The sequence below is a fragment of the Triturus cristatus genome, chromosome 4_2, assembly GCF_964204655.1.
Source record: "Triturus cristatus chromosome 4_2, aTriCri1.1, whole genome shotgun sequence".
In the NCBI taxonomy this organism is placed as follows: domain Eukaryota; kingdom Metazoa; phylum Chordata; class Amphibia; order Caudata; family Salamandridae; genus Triturus; species Triturus cristatus.
In genome coordinates, this window is record NC_140586.1 from 610750953 (window position 1) to 610773364 (window position 22412).

Below are 22412 nucleotides of genomic sequence, written 5' to 3' on the forward strand. Positions count from 1 at the left end.
GGATTGTGGTCCCTATTTGGACAGGGTGTATACCTTTGCCAACTAGAGACCCAGTTTCAAACAATATAGCTGTAATATATGCAAATCTCAGAGGCCCCACACCCCATTTTTTAAGGGGGATGCCATCATTTTGCATAACACCACTGCTACTGCATTTCATGAATATCTGCAAACTTGGTAATAGGGGCACCTGTTATTTACAAATATTATGAACAACAGAATGGTGGTCTTAGCAGCTAAATAAAAAAGTAAGTGTTGGGACTGTGTCACAGAACTATGCCATGTCATGAGGGAATGTTGGCGATGTGTATGGTTAGGCAGATGACCAGATGCTCATTGATTAAGCAGTTTCTCAATTAAGCCCTCTCGTGCTTTACACGTTTACGGTCTACTCTTCTGTTACTCTTTCACAAATACAAGTTTTTAGTGTGTCTTATGCCTGTAGTCACTGCTTGTACAAAATGCCTGCACAAAAGCATATTGAATTGCTTTTAGTAAAACCACATTTTTTTCTACAGTTGCCCCCACAATATTGGAAATACGGCCGTCGGGAGTGGCCCTTGGACGCAGTGGTTTGATACGATGTGAAACAGCAGCAGTTCCAGCACCCCAATTTGAATGGTACAAAGGAGAGAAAAAGTAAGCAACATAATTATTTCAAATGAGAACAAATGCATTTGTCTTGTCTATTGTCCTGAAAACGTTATTTTTTATTGTGCCTTCTCAAGTTTCCTTGGTGGGTTAATTGACGGTATATCTTTCAAGCTTGGTAATTTAGTCTTCTTGTGAAACCTCTAAATTGTAGTTTTAAGCATGTTTCTTCCCATTATGAAGACAATTAATGTACACACCCAAGCAGACAGTCACAACCTTCCTTTGCGAGGAGATCTTGTTTAATCATCTCCAGTAAGATTAGAAATCATGTTTCAAGCTTTGAAATCTTTTATTTGAAACTGGTTCTCTGTTGTAGTAAGAATTCCAGTTCTTTCAAAAGAAAAGTATATATTTCTGCTTTGAGTGCTTCATCTCACCTGGTGATGTTAAGGTTTTATACGGTCTGATGTCTGTATGAAATTGGAAATTGCTTTCAGTAAAGTCCACATTTTGCAGTATTCCAGAAATGTACCAAGCTTCCTAATTGGTATCCTGCCTCGCTGTCTGTAAAAAGGGGTCAATGGATTTACCGGTGTAGGCTTTGAACAGTACCCTTCCACCTTGGTGGCATTTTCAGAAGCTGGTGTGTGTTCAGCACCTGGTCAGCTGGGGGTGTGCAATTCTGCTATTGACAAGTAAACTATTGTTTGAGAGAGGAAAAACTAATTAAAAACTCTTTCTCTCCACATTTCTTCACCCAAAAGTGGCAACTCAACATGAAAAAGTAAACTAGGAAACAAAGCACAGAGTAGACTGAAGAAAAAGTCCACTTTTTTTACTTTTTTATTTTCCTTTTCACATTGATGAGAGCACTTCCCTTTATGCTTCTCTTAAATTTTCCCCTTTTAAAAAAAATGACTCCAATGTTTGTGCAAACGTTTTCATGTGAGCCATATGCTACTTTTCTCCAGCTTCTTCTTGTCCTTACCAGAGCCGTCAAACGAGATCACTTCCAGGACCATCTGCCATTATAACATTTTAGAGCAGATTTCTATGTGAAATCAATCACACTCTGACTTGAAGATTAGGTGCAAACAGCCATACTTGTTAACAAAAATGAAGTATTAATGTACAGTATTTGATTTCAATTTTGCATGTGATCAATTTGAAATTAGAACATAAACTGCTCCACACATGATTACTGATCACATTTATATTATGAATGTGGTGTTAAGTGTTCAACAAAATTCCTGATAATCCTATGGATAAATTAACACTAACCACACATATTGTATTGATGCACATATGTGGTATATGACTGTTTAAACTAAAACCATTCTTTGGGGATACTGAAAAGTATTATTTCTTAAATATAGTTTCTCTTTTCTAAAGTTTGCTTTGTAAGGTTTTCTACTTGGATGAGATTAATGGGAATAATTTGGACTCCAAATATGTAATAGGCAGCATTACACGTTTGACAAATATCAATTACTTGTGCAGAGCATCACTTTTTTGGCAAGAAAAATACCTTGATTTAGTGAGAAATGCACATTTCCAATGTAATCATTTTTGTTAAATGTATTTTTATTTGACGATAGTCAAAGCAATAACAATGAAGAAGACAATAAAAAACAATCATAAAATAACTTACATATTCATATGATTGTTAATAATAATAAAACTTGAAACAAGAGCATATAAGAATCACATATTCATATAATATTATCATAAAAAAAGGAAACGATGCAGAAAGAAAAGAGAAAAAAGCGATAAGTTAAATGAAAAAGTAAGAGAACAGACAAAGCAAAGAAGAAAGGAGAAAATAGAGAGAAATAGGATAGGGAAAATAGAAATATGAGAAATAAGAGATAGGTGAGTGGGAAGATAAATGTAGTAAATGGTAACCAATATAGACCTGATTTAATCTTTTGGTGTAGCGATAATGAAGAAACATTTGCTATTCTTTGCTCATCGCAAATATGATTCCACCATGTTGAAACAGACATTTTAGAAGTATTTTTCCAACATGCGAATATAACCTCAAAAGCAAGTGCAATAAAGAGAATGAACAACAAAGGTTTAGGTGACATATAATCAAAGTCAGAGAACCTGAGAAAACACTTTGAATTGATAATTGAATAGTATATTTGAAAAACTTCAAACATTTAGACCAAATAATATTCCGAAAATTAAACATAGCTGAGCAATAATAAAGTAAATGAGTTAGAGTACCTGTGGATTTAGAGCAAGACCAGCAAGACCAGCACAGCAAAGAGGGAGTTAAATCAAATTTAGAAATTCATTCAGGAGCAATAACTGTTCTATTGTAAACAAGGAAAAGACACAGAGAGGTTAGTTTCCCACAGTAATTCAATAGAATTTTTTAATCGTACAGTAATAGGAGATAATAAAACGTTGTATATTTGAGCAGCTTTGGGAATGGAATCGTGAACAATACTCTGCAATGTTGTCAAGGGTGGGAGATGAGAAGGATCATAAGGAACATTATTATTTAATAAAATGGAATGAAGAACAGACAATATTAAATCATATTCCTGTAAAAATGAGTTTGAAAATTGTACTCTGTTTGCAATTCAGGAAAGGGTATAATAAAAGTTATGACTTACCAACTGATGTATAAACATAATACACTTTTCTTTCCAATGTTTGAAATAGAGTGACTTATGACGCAATTAAATAAACGTATTATACCAAATGGAGGAAGCTAGAAAACATTTATGAAAATCAAAAGTCTTTGTAAAAATTGTATTTAACAAATGTTGGGAATATATTAAAATTGGGATATTGAAATTTAAAGTATGATCAGACATGTAAACCACATCATTAATCATTCAAAGGCAATCCATTTTGGTATGGGAGAGTTGTGAAAATCATTATTTAAAACATTGACTGAATAAAAAAGCAGAGTGATATACCTTGAAATCCAGAAAATGAACACCACCTTCATTCTTTGGACGTTTAACTTTATATAGGGCAATATGTGAGTGTTTATTACTCCATAGAAATTTGGTAGAGATAGAGGTAATCTTGGAAAAGTAATAATTAGGCATTTTGAAAGGTAAAATGGATAATGAGTAAAGCACATGAGTAACAATCATCATCCCAAGGGTGTCTAATTTACCTCACCATGAAAAATGAAGGGGGGACAAGGATGTAAGTAAATTCTGTATTTTGAGCTTTAGAGTATTAAAAGTATGAGTAATTGCGCTAGAAATACTAGGAGAGAACCAGACACCTAGCTATTTAATTTTGGAAGGGCACAATGTAAAATTTATTTTGGTACAAATGTATTGATAGAATTCAGTGGACATTGTTTAGTTTTAGGAAGGTTTACTTTATATCCAGAAATATTAGAGAATAAATAAATATTAGAAAATACATTCATCTCTAGCAAAACAGGATTTAAAGAAGACACGGAATTAGACATATATATGAGAACATCATCAGCATAAGCTGATAGTTTAATTTCAAGAGAGTTATGCTTGACCCCAGAAATGAGTGTATTACAATGAATATACTTGAGAAAGGGCTCTCAACAAAGAACAAAAAGCAAAGAGGAGATGGGACAGTCTGGTACCTTTATGTAAATTAAAATAAGCAGAGAAGCAACCATTTAAAAAAACACTGGCACAAGGATTAGAGTTGAATAATTTAATAAATGAAATAAATTCAGGGTCAAAACCAAACCAATGGACGGTAGGGAACATACACTGCCAACTAATAGGATCAAATACCTTTTTGGCCTCTATTGATAAGGCTGCAAGGGGGGGTTTATATTTTTTACCAAGTTTGAGAATATTAGAAAACCCTTCCATTGTCCGGTGCAAATCTACCCTTATTAAAACCATATTGATCAGACTTTATAGGAAGAGGAACTAGATTCTCAAGACAAGATGGAAGAATATTAGCACAAATTTCGTAATCATAGTTAATTAATGAAATAAGACGACCATTTTTACAGAAGGTAGGATTCATATTGAGTCTAGGGATAAGAACAATTAGGGCTTCCAAAAAAGAGACACTCACTTTAGAAGGTAAAAGAAAAGAGTTGAAGAGTTCAAGTAATTTTGGGGCAAAAATAGAATGAAAAGAGGAGAGTAATTCAATAGAGAATCCATTGGTGTCTGCAGCTTTGGCTTTTTGTGATTTAATAGCATCAACAATCTCTTGAAGAGTTACATCTGCTTCTAATCCTCTCATTTTGTCAGGGATGGAAGGAGGATGCGGAAGAGCAGTAAAAAAAAGTGTCTATATTATGTTTTGAGGGATTGGTGTCTTCTGCATATTATGATTTGTAGTACTCTTGGAAGACACTTGAAATATCAGATTTGGAGGACACAATAGTGTCAGTGAGTTCATTACGAATGGGCCCACTGTTTTACCACTCTAATATAATTTTTCAATAACTAGCCAGCATTTAACCGGGTTTCTTTTGAACTCCATGATACTTAATTTTAACCTTAAGTAGGATATTGCAAGCATCGGTGGTGGCAAGTTTATTGAGGGTAGACTTGGCTGCATTGAGTTCATGTAAAACAGAGGGGCATTTTGAGGTGCAGTAAGAGTGTTCATTTTTTAATTTGTTGTAGTAGAGTAAGATATTGAGAATTAACAGTCTTTTTCCTCTTAGCTGTATATGAAATAGTAAATGACTGAAAAGAGGATTCAAAAGCATCCCAGCTATTGTAAATGGCTGCATTGAGTTCATGTAAAACAGAGGGGGATTTTGAGGTGCAGTAAGAGTGTTCAAGTTTTTTAATTTGTTGTAGTAGAGTAAGATATTGAGAATTAACGGTCTTTTTCCTCTTAGCTGTATCTGAAATAGTAAAGGCCTGAAAAGAGGATTTAAAAGCATCCCAGCTATTGTAAATGGAACTAATAATAGAGTGGTTAATTTAAAAAAACTCATTGATAAAAGCAGTTTCTTTTGTAAAAAAAACTGGTATCCGATAAAAGAAAGTTATTATATTTCAATTGACCCGGTTTAGAGTTATTGAGGGATAAATCAAAAGAGGCTCGAATAAGAATGGAGCCAATTAATGATGATTGAATAGGAGGAAGTAAAGGTTTGGAAACTAAAATGTAACTCATTAAAGACATAGTATGCTGAGCATTAGAGAAAAATTTAAATGAAAAAATATCATGATTACAGGTTTTCCAAACATCAAATAATGAACGAGTGACAATGGCCGATTGGAATGTTTTATGGGACTTATCAGGAATACATTTACATTTAGATTTCCTGTTGGAAAAAAGGTCAAACCATTGATTAATGTCGCCTGCTACAATAATATTGGGGTTATGGATGGAGATCAATTTTATTTTAATAGTATGCCAAAAGTCAGGATAAGGTTTCACAGGCCCCTAAATATTAAATAAAGAAATCTGTTTATTAGGACTTATAGCATCTACCAGTACCCACTGCCCATCATTATCACACTAAGTATATACAATCTGCCCCTTTAGCAATTTATGAAAAAGGATAGCACCACCACCTTTACGATTAATGGCTGGAGAAAAAACTACTTGGCCTAGCCATTGCCATTTTAGTTTAAGTGATTCTGCATTGTTACAATAAGTTTCCTGTAAAAAAAGTAACATGGGAATTAAATTTTGACACATGAGAAAGTACCTTTTGTCTTTTTTGATGGGATGTCCCAGATCATGAACGTTCCATGATACAACCTTAAACATATTAAGGTTTACAGGTAGGGAAACAGGAATAAGGATGACAAGCTGCAAAAAACTGTAAAGGTAAACAAAAAAGACACCAGAACCGATTCGCAAAGAAGTGAGACGAATGTCTAACTTTATGGCTATTGGTATTCACAAAGGGCATTTCATGTAGTAAATTTATAATTTTGCCAAAACTTATGTAAAACTGAGACAAAAGTCTTACTTTTCTTCTCGCAAATGCCGTTTGTGAATACCGAAAGTCGAAAAGTTAGACTTTCATCTTAGTTTATTTTTGTGAATCAGGACCACCATTTATTGACATTAACATAGCAAAGGAGAAATGTAGACATGATAACAATAAAAAACAAAAAGACACTCACACCGTTACAAGAAAGAGAATAAGAATGATGAAATAGGATAAAGAGAAAAGAGTGAAGAGCGAAGAGACAGATCAAGGATAAAATCCAAATCTGAAGCAAATAGAATGGAGAATGAGCATGAGATGTCAGCACTGAAAAAAAGATCAGCAGGGAGATAAAATAAATAAAATATATGAAACATAACCATATACTTAGAAAGATACAGAATAATAAGGTAAGGAAAACATGTGCATAACAAAATGCTTAAGAGCGTTGAACATTAGTATCCATAGTATGAGTTGAAATGTTCTGAATAAACGATTTCAGTTTAACTGGATCATGAAAAGATCATGAAATGCCTTTATGAGTAATTTTACAAAGACATGGATGTAGAATGTAATTACGAATATTCAGCTATTTCATTTGAGGTTGAAGTGCAAGAAATTCTATTCTTCTAGTATTGGTGGCATTAAAAAGTTCTTGAAAAATGAAGATACTGTGGCTGAACCATACAAGGCGAAGTTTTACCAGCTTTTAGAACACGCATCAAGTCGGTGAACTCCAGAAATATCATTATGATAACTCAAGGTCTAGTGGAGTGAGGTTGTGGATGATCAAGACAATGCGCTCATTGAATATTAATAGACAGCGTGTGCTAAAGACAAAGAAGATCGGGCAAAACTTTCTTCAAGAAGGCCAGAAGGTCAGGGACCTCAAGGTTATACCACCTGTTTCTATTTTCAAGGTCTTCAGTGTGTAATTTAGGTTTTTTGATTTCTTGTTCTAGTAAAGGAATCTTTGTGACCATGTCTTGAAGATTAATAATATGCTTTTCTATGTCAAGCATCTTGCTTTCCATGACTATCCATCGGTCCTCAATTTGCTGAAGTTTTTCATTAGTCGCACACATGAAAGGTTAAAACGACGCCCTTCATCTAGAATAGCATCCAGAGCAGGTTATGAGATGAAAAAATAGGTGATGGAGGATCATTCTCTGCCTTTTTATTGCTCATGCTAGAAGAAGTGGGTTTAGCTGTGGTTAGTAAGTCACTGGCCATTTTGACATAATGCACAGAATGCTGCGGAATCTTATGCAATTACTGAATTCTGCCCATACAATCATGATGCTGATGTATGTGAAGAAAATTATAATATTGGGAAAATGACCACAATGTAGCATCCTCAAAAGATAATAATAATAGTAGTAGAAAATGCAGTATACACTGAAAGTGAGAAGATCAAAAATGGAAAGCTTTCGGTAATATTCCAGCCATCGAAATCCACTTATTTGAGGGAAGTTTAGGAGAAATGTAATAGAAAATAGTCACTCCATTTGGCTACATGTGATGAGGAATTCTAATAGTGGCAGAGAAGAAATAAGCATAAAAGTTGCAGCAAGAAAAGTCATGAAAGGACAGGCAAAGTGGCGGCTGCACATTAGAGAGGCACAGTTCACAGCAGTAATGAAGAAATATCAGCCTAGAAAACAGCCTTCAGTAATGATAAAATATAAGACTGTAAAATTTCAATTCTGAGAGATACATTGGGGCTGAATACGATGCTGGTCGGTAAGCCTCCGACTGCTAGTCGGAAACTTTCCAACCATAGTCGTAGGCTTTCCGACCGACAGGGTCTGTTTGCAGTCCAACCACTGATTAATGATGTCGGCGGTCGGAGCATGAAGCAGCGGGTCAGTCCGACGAGGTTCCAACCAGCTCTCGAAGTCTTCCGGATGGTCAGAACCGCACTGTAATCCCCTATTGATGGCGTTTCCACCATTGGGATAGCGATGTAGGTTTCCACAGCCTTTCCATGCTAGCCTTTCCGACATGGAAAGGCTGTTGAAATGCGACTTTAGGGGCCCTTGCCTCCACGGCCTATGGCAGGTGGCCAAAGGGGTACCTAGGGCGCCCCTCTGTAAATCCATGCACTGTGTAGTAGGCCCCATGGGATGCCTGTCACAGGATGCGGGATTTTACACACACACACCCATTTCTTTATGGAAGCCTGTATTACCGCTAGTTCACCGCCATAACACATGCTCCCATAGAGAAATGTGAGTATCCGAACAAACAGTGTTTGGTCGCATCGTAATCAGGCAGTCAGTCCGGAGACCGAGACAGTGTCGGTCAGCGTTTACTCTGACTGACATCGTAATAAGCCCCATTGTGCCAAAGTTAAACTGTTGAGGTAGGCACAGAAAAGAAAGGCAGCAGACAGCTGATGTACTCAGGTGGCATGCTGACAAAATAGCGGCTGCTTGCGTTTGACTGGAATTTACTGCATCAGCAATGGGACACATGAAACTTTCCTCCAATGGTTTCCATTGGCTTGCAACGATGATAAGGGGACACAGACAGTCACCGGAGGACACCACGAATAGCTGGCAAATGGCTGAATATTGAAGAATAGCTCCTTGTTACGACGGAGATCAGCAACCCACACCCATCCTGCTTTGCACGGAAGCCACGCACCCAATGTTTTAATCATTTGACCTGTCTCCTGTGTGCCTCTAATCGAATATTGTAAAGTAGCATCCAATAAACTGCAACCTAATAATGATTTTAAACTTGTCTGAAGCAATAATGAAGAAGAATTTTGAACTACACCATTTCTTTCCTTGCAACCTACCTCTAATTCTCGCGAATAGTATGACTACTACCAATTTGTCTGCAAGAGGGTGTAGGAATTAAAATGTGAACATTTATTTCATTACAAGTGGGTTGTTTTTTTAACAAAAAAAACATTTCTAGCACACATCTAGTTTTGACATAAATTTTAACATCACTATCACAACAGTTTTAAAGTTATCTCATGAGACATAATACACCCATTTTAAACCCTGAGTAGCACATGTGATTGTCATTTTGAAGGGAAAGATTTTAACAAGGCATTAATATAAGAAAGCCATGAGAGTCTGTGAAGTACAGCTAGGACAATATTATGCTCCTGCCTATGATTTTGGTGTCTTATTACAGGCTTTGTACACCCCTAGCATGAGTTATGTTTTGTAAATTGCTGTATTTCCCTGACCTACATCATTTTTCTGTTATTCATATTTTAGCATTTCATACAAGTGAGCTAGCAGCACTTTTATTTAAAAAATGCCCTTCTTGTGAGGTGTGTTGCCACAGTGGACCTCGATTTTTAGGAAGAAAAATATGTACGTCTGCTTTTTTCAAGGTCTGTGTGTCACGCTGAATATAGTATTGTCTGTTCTGTTTGCGCTCTGAGGTAAAAGACACTTGGACACCAGCCACCACATGCATTCATTGATATTCTGTTATCACAATAATATAAGAGATATTTCCTATATTGACCAAGAGACAAGGAGAACATTTCACTCTGATCAAGAACTAAAATGAGCTGCTGCAAAGGGGACAGTTACTTATTCAAGTTTGTTACAATGCACTGCCACTTTAGCCACACTTTTTTTACAAGTGAAATGGAATCGTCATATGTGTTTCTCACGTTGTCTTGTAATGAACAACCAGATTTTTGCACATTTACAATATAATTACCAATTTTTAAACATTTTTAAACTGGCCAGTTCATGATATGTGTTAGAAAGTCATTCCTTTTGCCTTGTTCACTCCCATTTTAGCTCAATTATACTGGCAGTAACTGACTCTGATTGTACCCTGGACTCTGCTAAGCAAGGCCAGGGCCAGTGTTATGTGCAAAAAGGTATATGTAATGGGGTACACTTATATTTGGCAATGACAGACCCTATAAGTCCCTAGGGCCTCATTTAAGAAAAGAGACGCATTGCTGCGTGAAAACAGCAATGCTTCACATTTCATCGCGCCCTACTTGTGACAGTAATGATGCGTCATATTTACAGTATGACACATCATGTCGCAAGGAGTCACAGATACGTCAGTATTTCTGATGTATCTGTAGGCGCAAAAATGACGCATTGCTGGAGTGTGTTACAAAATTGACGCAACTCCAGCAATGGGTAATTTCACATTGGCAAGTCCCATTTCAAATGTGCCTGCGTCAGTTTTACGCCTGCTATGAAGCAGGGGTAAGATATTGACGCATTTGCGTCCTAGAAGTGGTGCAGTAAAATCTCATAGATTTCACTGCGTCACTTTTACGAGGCTTACTTGCGTCAGAACGCCCTCCCTGCATACATTATACCTGCCACAGGTATATTGTGGTGCAGGGCTTTACAAAGTGACCCATCTAGCTAGACGCGTCACTTTGTAAAAAGGACGCAACATGGCACATTTTTTACACCGCTGGTGCGTCACAAAATGTGATGCACCAGTGGCGCAAAAGTGACGCAAGGGCTCATAAATAAGCCCCCTAGTATATACTGCGGCATGGAAGTTTAGAGGCAAGCAGATGTGTGCACTGCTGTGTGCCTCCTGTCCTTGTAAAAGCAGCCCTGTCTTGCAGCCTGTCTTTAAAAGTAAATTCTCACAATTGGTATTGATAGAACGTATAAGTTCCTAGCACATAATAGGACTATGGGGTTTAAACAACCTATAAGTCCCTAGTATGTAATAGGGCATGGAAGTTTTGAGGCTTTCATGTGTGCACTGCTGAGTTCCTGCTGTCATTTTATAGGCAGACAGGCTTTGAAGACTGTCTTTTAAAGTAAATTGTGTGCAAATTCTACTTTGGTGGTATGGCCACTTTAAAAGTGATAATCTAAATCTACCTTATTTCTACATATTATGCACCCCCTAAGTTTCCCCAGGTGTCCAAGGGTTGTGGGCATGTACCTATAAGCAGGGAACGTGTAAAAGATGTTGTATATGCCCTGGTGAGTCAAAAACAGCCCATGTCATTTTCCACAATGTAGATACTGAGCTTCATAGGCTAACATTGCAATATTTTATATAGATATAACTATTTCTAGGAAAGGAGATGAAATATCATTCAAAGACTTACAAGATTCATGTTGATAAGTGTAACAACTTGCCACTGTTGAATTTATCATAACTAGTACAGAAGAGAAGTTATGGAACCTTCTCTTCTGTAAACCAAAATCTAGCCTTCTACTAGTCTCTGCTGATTGGTCAGTCTTAACAGTCTGAGCCAGGCTACTTCGAATAGGTGATAAGTGGCCGGGCTGGTGCAGAGGTTATCTGATGGAGAGAGTTCTGCAGCCGGGGAGGTTGGGCCCTACAGAGGAGAGATGGGTGAATCAAACTGAGCTCAAAGAGAGAGCAGATCAGTAAGGATGCCAGCCGTACCTACCCCCACATCCTGTGCCCCAGCCAGATAGCAGCCTTAGGCCAGGAACTTTCAGAGGTCAGGGGGAGGAGGGCAAATGAGGGATTTTGTAAGTGCAATGCTTTGTGGGACAAGAAGATGCCACACTTTGGAGAAAAGTTGTCATGCTTTTGATTGGCACCCAGCATCTCATTGGACAGAGGTGCCCCCTGCTTGTCTCCCCAGAACCCTGAATAAACATGTAAGAGTTGCATAGTCTCTCAGATCTGCTGTCTGAAACAACAAGGAAAAGAAGGGCTCCCTGCTGGGAGATGGATTTGCACCCACAAACCTGAACTCTGAATGACTGTGGCTGACACACAATCTGGTACTACAGCCGTGCAGACTGTGCCTTGCATCAAGAAGGATTAAGGATAGGACTCCCTGCAAGCTACAGTTAACAGAACACACCTGCATCATCTCCACCAAGAGTCCCCATGGTGGAGTGCATCCAGTGGACTTTTAAGGATTTGGCCAGGAGCATTGTGGGAATTGTGGTCCAGACATCCCAGAGACCATCCAGGAGGTTCCATGCCTTTGAATTGGTGATCTGGACACTTTGAATATACAAGGAGACCTCCAGGAAGTACCTCCTGAAGTTTGGAGAACTCTGGAGTATGTTTGAGAAAAAGCTCAATGAGGTGACCAGCCTGACGTTGAGAGGCAAGCCAGCTACCTTCAACCATGACCCGGCCATGATTTCAGGTTCCTCCCACTGAAAGCTTTGGAACTCCAGACTTCCAGGATTTGACCAGGGCCTTGCAGAAAATCAAGACGGTGAACCCTTGCCAAATCCGGCATACTGTGAAGAGTCTAGTTACATCAGAAGAAAAAGCTCCAGAACGGTTTCTAAGGGCCTGATTACGACTTTTGGCAGTGCAAAGGCGGGCGGCTCACCGCTGCCAAACCTCCGCGCCATCAAGATTTGCCACTGCCTGCCCACCAGATTACACAAGATTTTTGTACTATGGCAGGCAGGCAGTGTGGCAGGGCTGTTTAAAAGGCTCATTATGAGCCTAATACAGCACCGCTGCGGGACCACCCGTGCACAATCCTGCATAGGAAGAAATGCACCATGTCGTTCATTTCTTCCTGTGCAGGACCTGGAGATGCAGAAATACTGGGGGGAACAGCATTTGCCCTCCTGCATGCACCCCGTGCACAGGGGCAAGAAGGGGGCCCTTTCCTCACCGCCAGCCTTTTCATGGAGGAAGAACCTCCATGACAGCGCTGGTGGTGACGATAGTCTAGTGCCCCGCCCCCACTAGTCTGGCAGTACTCGGACTGCCAGGCTCATAATTAGAGCCTTAGTGTGAAGGTAACATTTTGACTGGGGCCTCCCGCTTAATACGACCAGATTTCCCAGCGTGGTGCTATAGGTTCTTAAGCATTATAAAGTGGTTCATCTTTCAAAATATATGTCCCCAGTTCCCTACATTGAATTCTTATTGTTTTGGTGTCTATTTGTCCATAACAATATTTACTATTTTTATAAATGGGTGTGGGATTTTTATTGTCGGTAGTGTCTTACATATTTGATGTATTGGCATTTTTAAATGCTTTTCACTCATGTCTCCTGAGTTAGGCCTGACAGCTCATTGTCTACTGCCAAGAATTGAGCAGGAGGCTTATTTACTGAGACCTTTACTGTACCTTATCCCGTGTTAGTGGCCTTATTACTAGTGGTCAGTGCTTACCAATAACCCACTTTCCAACAATATGCTGAAATGTTCTGTATTCACCTGGTTGCTATGCCATTATGTCCTTGGATGCTAAAGCCTTTAATTGGCATGTGAGGCACACCATGCTTAAGCTTTCACAACATTTTTTCTACAAACCAATATCCATGCCAAATGTATGGCCTTTTACCGTAGGTGGTGGATTTTAAAGCTATCCATGAATTGTAATTTCCTCGGGAGGGATCTGAGAAAATAGGCAAAATACTATTTTTGCATGAAAATGAGAAAATATTATGTGCAAGAACCTGCAATTGTTTTGTTTAAAATCTGCATCCACAAAATGCTTGCCAGGGTTTGACCAGCATCTTTCTCCTTTTGTCAACAGCTAGGAATAGAAAACAAATGTCTTCACTTTTTTGCACTGTTTTAAATGATGGTCAATATTTCCTACTTGCAATTTGTGGAGGAAATGGTTGTAAGGCCAATCAATGATCAATAATACTATATATTTCTGGAAACTAAACAAAATTCTAAATTCACAAAAGTCATTTTTGTGCTGAGCTCAAGATTTTTCCAAAGAAGTTCATCATTTACTTTAAAAAATTCAGAATGTAAGGAGGTGAAAAGAGATTACACAACAAGTTTTTTGTCCTAACTTTTTTGATTGAAGGTTGATCGATGAAAGTTATACACAATTGCATCTGCCAGAATCTTTCAGTCATAGAGCTAAACACTGGGTGCAGAGACACACAGGGCCTGATTCACAAAGGTAAACTTACATTTTTGTGGAAATTTACTCTTTTTCAGACTTCACAGACTAGTATTTAATAGTAACTTTACTACTGCTGAGTCTCCGCAGTCAGGGCAGTGAATTCCACACATAAAAAGTTACTATTAAATTCTCATTAATGAATACTGAACAAGAGTAAACAAGCCCAAAATTGTAAGCTTATCTTATTGAATCATATCCTGAATGTAATGTTTGGAGGGAAACTTCAGAGAGTCCGATGAAGTATGGCTTGCATCGATCCTAACAATTTATCTTAGCCAGAATCCCCTGGAATTAATACACATTGTTGCACAATTATATGACAGAAAGCTGCATAATGTGGATGGTATGTTAACAGTGCTATCACTACGGTTTCCAACAGTTTTTCTGATAGAAACAGTACCCCACATGTGAACAAAAGCCCATAGCCCAGAGCAAGAAAGAACATGGGCCTGATTACGACTTTGGCGGTGCTACACCGGCTTTGCACTGGCACAGCACCGCCAAAGCCGTGAATGGCCTGCCTGCCAGATTACGAGTTCAACTCGTGTCTGGTGGTCTTTTGTTTTGCCGTACCCATGGGGTGCCCTGAAAACAGGCACATCAAAGGGAACACAAAAGCAGTTCCAGCACGCCATGGACTGTGAAGTCCATGCTGTGCTGGAACTTGGGGTGCATGCAATCCGGGGAGCACATGCTTTGCCCCCCTGAATGCATCCCCCATAGGGGCAGGGGCATGGGGACCCTGTAGGGCCCCCGTTGTTTTCCACCGTCAACCTTTTTATGGCACGCTCACTGCCATGAAAAGGCTGGCGCTGGGGAAACTCGTAATGTGCTCGGCGGACTATGCCAGTCCCGCCTTGCATACCCCTGTCAACTGCACCACCACCAGGGTATGGCAGTTCCCTGACATAGCCGGCGCAGGGGTGGCAGTCCGAATGGCTGCCTCGTTATGCTATATAATATATACACACTATTGACTATGGAGGATGCACAACTATTATACATATCTTCTCTAACATAAAGTTGCAGGCTCCTAAATCACAATAAAAAAGTACATTATTATCATGTCAATGTTTCAACCCTCTAAAGCTATTTGTACAAGGTCATCATCAAGCACAAGAATGGGAAACGCCCATTAGGAATTTCTCATGTAGTGAATGCCAAACAGTACATTCCAGCATGGATCCATCAATTATTAAGTCCTATGTTAGATTAAATACTGAACAGCTGTGCATCCTCCACTGTCACGAGTTATGTATATATTGTATAGCACTAGCACAGTGTTTACTCACTTATCTCACTATCACTATGCCGAAGCATCTTTTGGGGAACACCACTTCTATTTAAAAAATGAAAAACATTAAAGCTTAATGAGGTTTTTTTCTAAGATTCTAAATCTCCTGATGGTTATTCAGTAGTCTACCATGGAAGTTGAACCACACACTTCCCCCTTCAGGGACCATTGTTTATTTTATATATAGAGATCCTAATGGCTAAATGCTGGACCTCTTTACCCTCTCTAGAGGGCCAAATAGAACAGGTGGGGTGCCACCACCTGATCGTTAGTACAATGTTGTATGCATGGAAAATAAGGACACTGACTACAAGGGGACAGCTCCATCGTAAAAGAAGGAATCCCAATCTGGGAGAATGGCTAAGTTCATATTGGAGGCATAAAGCCTCATTGGATGACACCAAGAGACAAAGGCATCTCATTCCTAGATCAGATGCTCACAAAGGGCCACCTAAAAACACCTGCAGAGTCACAGGCCGAGTTTCAATTGGAAAAGACTTGCTTCTGGGACTTCCGAAGACTACATCATTGACTGATGATGTCTCTCGGAAACACATCAAGGACCCCACCTGACTCCACCTTATGTTGATACCTACGAAAGTGGGACACTTTCAAGGGAGCCGTAACAGGAATATACAATATACTCACCTAACATGTATACTTAATCCCAGTCTCTCAACAACTGAAAGAATGGTGGTCTTCACAACTCCACCTAGAGTATATCACAGAGAACTGGGAAGATCTCCGGGTGGAACATGATAGGGCACTGAGGGAGTCACACCTAATTTTCTACAAATTCTTACACAAATGTCATTCATTTCTCTAAGTGCTTACAAGACATGGGGATTATGCTGTGGCAGAGTGTTGGAGATATTCTAACCCCGGCAGGAACATTCTGCATGTTCTGTGGAACTGCCCCAGTATACCCACATACTGGAAAGATATATTGGCAGCAGTATGTGCTAATTTGGGAATTCAAAAACAATTGAGCTGTCAGACAGAATTTCTCCATGACGAAGCACCCTACCCAGAGGTTGCCCATAATTACAATTGATGGTTCGACAATGCGCTGGCAGCGGCCAAACTATGTCTCCTCCGGCAATGAAGATTCTCACTTCCCCCAACTGTACAAACATGGTGCCAGACAATGCATACTGGATAAACAACAAAATGGAAACATTTTTTACAGGATATTCGGAATTTCATTTATACACGGTGGCAAACATGCTTCTCACTGCCCGGACACCTGCATCACTCAACCACCACACAATAGAATTGTGTCCACTGAGCATACACTTAGCCTTAGAAGGTCTCACAACAGTTATTTACCTTTCCCACCCCGTCCTATCGTTATCATAGAGGGGTGAGTCATTTTCATGGTGTATTCATTATGGTTTTCTTGAATGGAAAGGTTTTGACTACCAAATTGTGGAACCCCTGAATATATCAGAACTTTAGTGCAGAACTGAATACTTCTAAACTGTGATGGGTTGCTTGGTATGTTAAACCAAAAGAAAAGAATCGCTGGGACGGCAGGTAATAATAATTTATAATGTATATTGAATTAATAAACAACTGTTGGTGTGCTCATCCGTAAACACTGTACACAGGGAATGTCACAATGTGGCAGACTGTCACAGAAACCGGTTTTGAGTATTTAGTTCTGATGGCAACCACTGGAAACCACTGTCTCAAATGAAGCACCGTCAAGCTGAGCTTATATTGCCATTGCTTCCTCACCTTATTCACCTTGAACAAAATATCTTTGTTCCAGGACTCCATATTCATAGGTTTTTTAAGATAATGGAATCTGCTCTCAAGTCTTGGCCTGTGCAGCTTGTAGGTTGGTGCATGATTGCTGTACTTTGGTTCACGCTTTTTACATAGAATTTACAGTTTGTGCACTCAGCTTGATATGAGGTGACCACACAGTTTTAATGAAATTAGAAAGGGTTCCCATGACCATCTCACGAAATCACACTTGTAACTTTCATTACAGTTACCCTGAGGAGGTGTTCTATACCCAAAATGTAGTGGAGCGAGATGCTTACAGACGCAGATGAATTTTCAATGGAACTGATAATGAAATATACTTATCATGTATATTGAAGACAGATGTACCTAATCAACAATTAAAGAAGTGAAATTGAAGAACTTCAAAACATCTTTTGTGATTTTATTAAGTGTCGTTTAATGTCCTAAATATACAAAAGTCTGAGGGCTCATCTGGTACTGCGTCGTGGGATTGGTCAGGCTGCTGGCTACCTTCAATTTCTTCAAGTTTATTTTATGTGTTTAAGGACAGAGCACACATAATGACTGCACAACTAATGAAGTGTTTGATTTATTTAAAAGGTTTGGTATATTTTTGATAAAAGGAGGGCAGTTAGTGACTTACCATTTGGATTATGTAACTATTGCCATCAAAGGAATGAAAAAAGGACAGTAAAAGATGGGACAACACAGGAAGGAAAATCTCATAATATTCCACTTGTATGAAGTTAGAGACATCGACTTTCTGCAGGGGAATCATAAAATTGCTTTAGATAGCTCCTGTTCAGGTATTTTTTTTTTAATTTGATGCTTGTAGGAAAGTAGGATCTACTTTTATGGTTACCCCCACTTTTTGCCTGGTGCTATGCTGTTTCTGACTAGTCTGATTGGGATCCTGCTAATCAGGACCCCAGTCTCTCTGCTTTCTCCCCTAAATTGCTATGGAAAGTGCTTAGATATATCCCAGATTGGATACTGGGTACCCTTATAAATCCCTAGTATATGGTACTAAGGTACCCAGGGCATAGGTACCCCATGGGCTCCCATTAGGCTGAAGCATGTATTATGCCACCTATGGAAGACCATTCAAACAGTCACTACAGGCCTGCCATTGCAGTTTGTGTAAGCTGGTGCTAACACCACTCACAACAGATATAGGTTTCCTATATCTAGGGTCACTGCACTTAAAACCTATAAGTAACCCCTACAGCAGGGTGCTCGGTTCTAAGTGTGAGGGTGCCCCTGCAAGAGCAGGACACCCCTACAGCATTCAGAGTCCATTCTCCTGGGTTATAAGTAAGACAGCCATATAACATATAGTGGGGCACCGCTTCATTACCGAATTACCATCTCTGAACGGGCTGTAATGAACCCTGTCATGTTTGGTATGAAACATGTTGGAATCATACCCCCATACCATAAATGGTATACATGAACTTCATACTGAGATAAATTAAGCAAAAAATGTAAAACCAACTACAAAAAACGGAATGAAACACATTTGAAGTAAGCAGTCACACAAATAATAATAGCTAAACAAACTTAGAGAATAACATTTAAAAAAATCCTTTTCCTTGGCGAAAACGTGGACTTACACACTTCCATGAGTATCGACATTCAGAATTTATTCAACACCGTTTTCTCCTTGTGTTTTAATATCTACATCAGCTATCTGTCCATTTAGTTGTTGGGGCAGACTCAGTTTCAAGATCAGGAATAACGGGTTATGGTCAATAAACTTCCTAGCCCGGATAAAGAATTTATCTACTGAACCCTTACAGTTCCATGATACTAGGACATGGTCGATATTCGAGGAGGATCTCACTCGTTCATACGTTTGGGTGCTGGTCTCTCCCATGTGTTCACCTAGCTCCAAAATTTCCAGATTAAATTTATATACAGCAGAATTAATTGCTTCTCTATATGTATTATGTGGGAAATGAGGGCTTGGCTCACCATGTTGATCCGAATGCCCGGATTGTACTCCATTTAAAACTTTACACATTTCACAATTAAAATCGCCAGCCCAGCAGAGTAGATAATCAACCCCACCCCCTTTAAAAAATCATCTAGCTCTTCTTCCGGTATCTCAATTGCCCTGTGTCTTGTACTATCAAATACATTATTATAAAAATGAATTACTATTAAGCACTGTTTCCCCTTAGTACAGAAACATAAAAACTGAAAAAACTGTGATTTGGTATAGGCCTTCCATCGAGTTAAAGGCGAGGTTACTGAAATTAACACCGCAAAGCCTCCTTTTGCTCTTCCCACCTTTAAAGGAATCGCTTGTGTAGAAATTGTTTTGAACCCATTAATAAAAAAGGGTTTCGTATGCCAAGTTTCTTGTAATAATATTAGGGCACATTCCTGTATTGTTTTAAGCCATTCTCAGTCACTTAACTTATTTTTTACCCCTGCAACATTCCATGATGATATAGACAGAGGCCCGTGTAATGGGAGACTACTGGGAATATTTTTTATAGTATTAGTGAGAGTATAATCATTAATACCACCTAACGATTGCGCTACATTCTCCCTCTGTCAATCAATTTCACTTTAGCCTATTAAGGGAGCAAACCTATTGTACATGGGAGGTATCAGGAATGGATCAGTGTAATGAGGTGCTTTGTCTATGAATTGTGTAGACTCATTTCTAGGTTTATAAAAGTATCCGAGTGGGACAGCAGTTATAGTCTCGTCCGAGTAGTTGGGAGGCCCAACATATTTTTTGTAAGATCTTCAATCTGGGACACCACAATCTCCCTATTACTAAAATTCACAACTACAGAATCTCCCTGACATGATTTCCTAGTACTGCCCACCCAGCTAACTCTTCGCAACATTATTATATTTTGATAGATAGCTCAGGAGCTCAGGAAACAAGGTAGCACTGCAGGCAGTGCTAATTCAGGAACAAGGATAGCTATAGTTCAGGAATAAAGAAATAACTAAAGCTCAGGAAACACTGGAAACAAGAATATCAAAAGCTCAGGAAACACTGGAAACAAGAGTCGGTCTCACCGGTACAAAGCTACAATGACCAACACTGGACTGAAGGGTGCTAGGGCTCAAAAGAGCTAACAGTAATCACATGCATAAGGTGTGAGCAGACTAGCAGCAGCCAGCCACAGGTGAGCTGAATTCCTCCACCCATCCTTGGCCTGCAGGACTGGAGACGAAGCAGTGAGCAGGGAATTTTAGGTAATGGAGTGTCAAAAATGAGCAGGCTGGATTCACGCATAAGCAGGCTGGCTTTCACAAAACCTGGCATGGATTGGGAATGGATGACAATTTGCAAGTAGAATCCAAAAGACTGGAAGTCAATACATGCTTGAAGTGAAGGGTCTGGAAACTTATTAGAACACTGAAGAGCCCCACAATTCAGCCCTCTGTTGGTGGGCATGGGAATGCAGGGGGGAGACACAAGTGCCTGGGTGCTCATGTTTGGATTTGGAGCCAAATATCAAAAGAATACATAGATTACCATAATTGTGAAGGGGGTCCCTGAGATCTGTGAGTCTGGTTGCTCATATCCTAATTCCTAGTTCTTTACAGGAGGAGTAGGAAAAACTTGGGCTGAAGTCCTGGTACGTTTATACTACTCCCAGTGACTGGCAATCTCTGCAACACCGCTCTGCATGAAAGCAGGTGAATCTGCCCCACTTTACTGAGGCAAAGGTTAACCAGGCCTCACACACAGTGATGATTTCCAGCTGGAGGGTGTCCCACTCACAAAAGGCGAGGCCTCTCGTGGTTAGAACTGGTGATCAGAAAGTACTGCTTGAGCTCTGAGCATTTCCCATAATGACACTGGGCTCCTGTAACAAGACATTCCCAAGGAGAGAAGAGGCCTCTCAAATGTGATGATGTTATGGGGTCAGAGGATTACTAAATCATCAGAGGAGTGTGAAGGCTTTGGAACATGCTTCACCTTCTGATAAGCTTCGCTATGGAGCAGAAGCCATGTACCTGCTGCCCCTTGTGGCCTCCTCGTGTGCCGGTGAGAAAGGCTTCCCATTGTTAAAGGCTTCTGTTAGGTAGTTTCCCACTTTCACTGATTAGTAAATATTTAGCAAATGTCTCTCCCACAGAAATGTTGGTGTTTTTGATTTACATTTTATCTGGTTACTGTAAAAGATTTAATGGGCTTTTCGTTGAATTAAACGCAATTTTATCTTATTTGGTTATTGTGTTCCTTCTTTGAAAAATCTGCATTTAACAACAAATAAATGTTTCGGCTAAAGAACTTGGATTGCTGTTTTGCGTGCCCTCTGTTAATTTCCTGTACTTAGGTGTTGAGGTAGATACCGCCTGCTATAGGGTGAGACAGATATACCTCTATACCATACTAGTTTGCCATTTCACGGTGACACTGGTCACGGTCTGGTCACCACCAAAGAAGATAAAAAATGGTTGTCAACCTTCCATAGCATTCTGGTTCCTTATGAAAACATAGACTTAAAAACAAGGACAGCAAAAAACATAAAATCTAAAAATATCATCATTGATAAATATCTCCCTACAAAATGTCGACCTGTTTTAAATGTCCAAATCCTGCGAACCCTCCTCTCAGGTATTAAGTTACTACGCCAACTTCAGTCCTGTCTTATTTGGGGGCAGTCCTTAATAGGATTTAAAGCATTTGTTAAAATCTATTGCAAGATATTTATGTACGGTTGGCAATTAACACTGTAGACGTTTTGCAATCTGTTTTTGAAGGAACAGTGATGTTTTATATATTGTGAAAAGTCAAAGTGATGTATCAATAACACCTTCTTTAAGTAAAAGTAGGGAAGTCAAACTACACATCTTTAGCTCTTGTCCTTCAAACACAGAAATGAAATGCCATGCTCTACTTCTGTCTCTTTAAAATGGTGTCAGATTACACTTTCATACTCTTTACTCATGTACAATGCATTGACATTGAAGATGATAAGCACTTTCCTAATCCTTTATGAAAACACCTCTCCCTCTTCCATCACTCTCAATATTTAGGGGCAATGAGGGTTTAC

The 22412-nt window shown here is 39.2% G+C and overlaps 1 protein-coding gene across 1 annotated transcript in view; it reads left to right on the forward strand.

Annotated features, from left to right (window-relative positions):
- The window catches only part of NEGR1 (neuronal growth regulator 1), a 2102052-nt gene that overhangs the window by 1600046 nt on the left and 479594 nt on the right, over nt 1-22412 (forward strand). The window contains exon 5 of the mRNA XM_085602283.1: nt 519-639. Within this exon, the coding sequence (XP_085458409.1) occupies nt 519-639 (121 nt within the window). The remainder of the gene's footprint in view (nt 1-518; nt 640-22412) is intronic.